This window comes from Juglans regia, chromosome 11 (assembly GCF_001411555.2).
Source record: "Juglans regia cultivar Chandler chromosome 11, Walnut 2.0, whole genome shotgun sequence".
Taxonomy (NCBI): domain Eukaryota; kingdom Viridiplantae; phylum Streptophyta; class Magnoliopsida; order Fagales; family Juglandaceae; genus Juglans; species Juglans regia.
In genome coordinates, this window is record NC_049911.1 from 7,786,100 (window position 1) to 7,790,041 (window position 3,942).

General features: G+C 34.8%; 1 protein-coding gene across 2 annotated transcripts; it reads left to right on the forward strand.

Annotated features, from left to right (window-relative positions):
- Positions 1-334: 334 nt before the first annotated feature.
- Positions 335-2,607, forward strand: LOC108992728 (UPF0481 protein At3g47200-like). Of its 2 annotated transcripts, none has more exons than XM_035695556.1 (2): positions 335-570; positions 1,132-2,607. In XM_035695556.1, the coding sequence occupies exon 2, from the start codon at positions 1,165-1,167 to the stop codon at positions 2,491-2,493; it is 1,329 nt and encodes a 442-aa protein (XP_035551449.1). In that variant the 5' UTR covers positions 335-570; positions 1,132-1,164; the 3' UTR covers positions 2,494-2,607. The 2 variants fall into 2 exon arrangements, with proteins under 2 accessions (XP_035551449.1, XP_035551450.1); XM_035695557.1 differs by having other exon boundaries at positions 335-544.
- Positions 2,608-3,942: the final 1,335 nt, after the last annotated feature.

The following is a 3,942-nucleotide window of genomic DNA, read 5'->3' on the forward strand; positions in this document are numbered from 1 at the left end:
ATTATTTTATTTTCTTAAGATGAAAGATTTCCAATATTCCATGATTCCATCAATCAAACTTGTGCTCTGCACATGACAGAGGAGAGAAAAGTTTTTCTCTGCCGGCCACGTTCACTTTGTAATTAGCCTTTTCGAATATAAAAGCATAAAGAAAAACACACATTTTGAGACGGAAAGGAAAGTTCATGATCACAGCACTGCTTACCTTTTAATGACCCCACAAACAGATAGAAGTAAAAAGTGGTTGAATTTTTTTATTAAAAGTGTATTTAGAAGAGAAGTTATTAAGCAAATAATTCCTCACGCTTTAAAGAAAGGGTATTGATCAGAAGAAGTCACTTTTATTTAAGAAAATATAAAGCTTATGTGCGTTTGCGTGTGCGAGAGAGATGCTTAATTTCTATAGAAAGAAAGCATCAGTACTCTTGTTATCAGGGAGGAACAAAGCAGATCTGATTTGCAATTACGAGGCAGTATCGATCAACACAATTTCCTTTCACGTCGGCAGCGCGGAAGCTTTCACAGTTTTTCATACGAGCCGCAGGTCCAATCATCTCTTCCTCTCATTCTGTACGTTGTTTCTACCATTAATCTGATCTCTCAGTTTCTTTGTCTTCCTTGCGCGCAGTCATTTAACATAACATATATACCAATATATATTTATAGTCGTTGCACTTCCCACTGTTAAAAGCGAATGGCGTAAGATTTTGGCCTAGATTATCCCCGTTTTCTTTCTTTCACAATGTTCTTATTCAACGTTTTCAAGATTATAAGATATGAGTTTTGCTACAAATAAGACACTGTTCACATTACACAACCCACAACTATAACTTGTTATAGGATGCGAGAGTGTTTTTTCATAAAGTATCGGGTATGAGATAGTGAATAGTGACTTGTGAGAAAATTTTTTCATTATATATATTATTATAATTTGCCTAATCACTTGAGATATTATACATAACCCTGTCTCCTCGCATTAGTCCTTAAATTATTTGATAAGTATTAACACTCGATTACATTTAGAAAATACTCAATGCATGCAGTATAATATTGGGAACTATATTAATTCCAACCCATATTTCTAAATGCTAGCTAGCCCATGACAATATTAATATTTGTGTTTTTCATCAGGGGTTTAATTTTTTAAGGGAAGTTTGTAGATTTATGGGGCAATCATATGGTACATATTTTCAACGAAATGATCAAAATGCTTCAGCAGATCAAGGGGAACATTTGGTAATTAGAATAACACAACTGTTAGAAAGTTCGAGGCGTCACTTACAAGGAGAATGTTGTATCTTCAAGGTTCCACATCACTTGCGCAAATTGAATGAAGAAGCCTATACCCCACAAGTTATTTCCATAGGCCCCTTTCATCACGGCAACAAAAAATTCCAAATCCTGGAAAAGTATAAAGTGAGATATCTCAACGATTTTATGAGACGAGCCAAAACAAACCCGGAGAATTTAGTAAGAATTGTAAAAGGCTCGGAAGAAGCAATTCGTCAATGTTATGCAGAAACCATCGAACTTGACAGCGATGAGTTTGTGAAGATGATACTCCTTGATGCGGCCTTCATTATTGAGTATTTCTTGAGAGACATGTTCCCAGTGCAATGGACAGATGAGGATAGAACAGTTATAAAGCCATGGATAACTGCTAGGATGCAGTTGGACTTTCTGTTACTTGAAAATCAACTTCCTTTCTTTATTCTTAAGGATTTATATCAGCTTGTTTTGGTTACTCATAGAATTTACCGTCCCTTCATTGAGGTTGCCTTTCTCTACTTTGGCTATCTCAACACTCAAAATAAGCCTTCTGATTCCGATCAGTTCAATCGAATAATTCATTTTGTTGATTTGATCCGAATCTTTTATCTACCTCCACCCGAAACTCTATCAGAAAGACAACCTGATAGTAGGGTTGAGAAAATATACTGTGCAACGAAGCTGGCTGAGGCAGGATTGACCTTTAAGAAGAGTGAAAGCCAGTGCTACCTTAACTTAAAATATCATGAAGGCGGAGTGTTGGAAATCCCACGCTTTACTATTGACAATACCACGGAGATATTTGCTCGAAACCTCATGGCTTTGGAGCAATGTCACTATCCAACACAAGCATATATTACTGATTATTTTCTCTTGTTGGATTTCCTTATTGATACAGGCAAAGATGTGGCTTTACTTGCTGAAAAGAACATACTTGTTAATGGGATGGGAGAGTACGACAATGCAACTTTTATCAATAATTTAGGCACAAATGTCCAATATTCATCCATGAATCCTGAGTATCGCCGTCTTTGTAGAGATATAGTTGAATTCTATGATAGCAATTGGAATCGTTGGAAGGCTATCTTGAAACATGATCATTTTCGCACTCCTTGGAAAGTACTTGCCACCATTGCTGCTATTCTCGGGTTGGCGATCACTTTAACGCAAGCTGTATGCTCTATTGTCTCAGTGTTACCATCAAAGAGGAGGAATCTGTTCTGATAATAGTAAATGATAGCTAGCATTCGATCGGATAACTTTTATTCTTCTTCAGTTTATTTTGAAAAATTTTGTCTAAAAGAAATTCTTTTGTTTATGAATTTAGGGGTGTGTGGGATTGTGGGCTACAAGTTGACAGGTTCAAATTAGTTCCTCTGCATCGGGACACATTGTTGGGCGCTCATATGGTAAGCGCACACCTCATCAACGTACAAAAATAAATATAAAAAACCACCTAAAAGACATAATAGAGGTTTTGGATAAGTATCAAGAATGTGAAACTGAAAGATTTTGATTTTTCCCTCAATAAGTACTAAAATAGCCGCATTTGAGTATTCCCAGTAATTAAAAATCGCTGAATGTCCTTTGCTCACTTCCGTTTTAACCCAACAAATATAAAAAATTGCCGTAATTAATAACATCTTTCAATGATTTTTCTCACCATAAATGTACGGTTTGCCTATTAAATTGTTGGGAAAACATATTTGCGGTGATTTATAGTCATTACAAATATGTAATAAATTGCCGCTAATGAAGAGATCTATTCAACATATGATCCATTAAGCATACACCCAATCTCCAAGCCTCCAGCAAACAAAATGAAAGAAGATCTTTGTATTTGAGAGGCAGCTCCTTTTCTGGAGGGTAAACAAGTAGGACCTAAAAACAGAAAAGGAAAAAAAAAGGACTCGTGTCAAATATGCTTAAACGAATAACCAAGCGCAAATGAATAGCCTATCGAGTGCTTAAATATCCCAGTTGGTATGAAGCCCTACGACTTCCATGCCCTAAAAAAGCTTTGTTGGTTCCTTTAAAGACCTATGATCCTACACACTTAATAGAGACACAATCACATTCCTATATCAAACAACTATACCCAAGCAATATAATATATGAGAGACCCTTATAAATAATATATGTATATATAACTGTAAGATAAAATTAATTCACCTAAATAGTGCACTAACCCCTCACATTGATTGTTGTTTTAATTCTGAAAATCTGAAAATCTAAAGACTGAATTATAATATCATGCCAAAAGTGCCGACTCTGAGGCCCACTAGAAAATCACTTAACTCTTTTGTTTTCAGAAAACATCTCATATCATCTCTCATCTCATCTAATCATTACAACTTTCCCAACTTCCAATACAAAATAAAATAAACAATTCAACTTTTTCAAATCCCAAAATAAAAATAATATTAAAAAATATATTCTAACAATATTTTATTCAACTTTTTAACTTTAATCTCAACTCATTTTATCTCATCTCATCTGCGAAAACAAATGAGCCCTAAATCTACGAATAAAGTGATCAACTAAGGCTTAGTTTAGTAAAAGAGTAGTTACTGTAAGAAACAATGCTATGTCAGCAAGATGATGCTCCAATTTCTTCCATTGTTCTTAAATATCAGAATTCATTAGTATCTTGGAGGGTTTTTGTGTATAGAA

Excerpts from the sequence above, each read along its gene's own strand:
- LOC108992728 (XM_035695556.1), top strand. The coding sequence starts at position 1,165 with ATGGGGCAATCATATGGTACATATTTTCAACGAAATGATCAAAATGCT.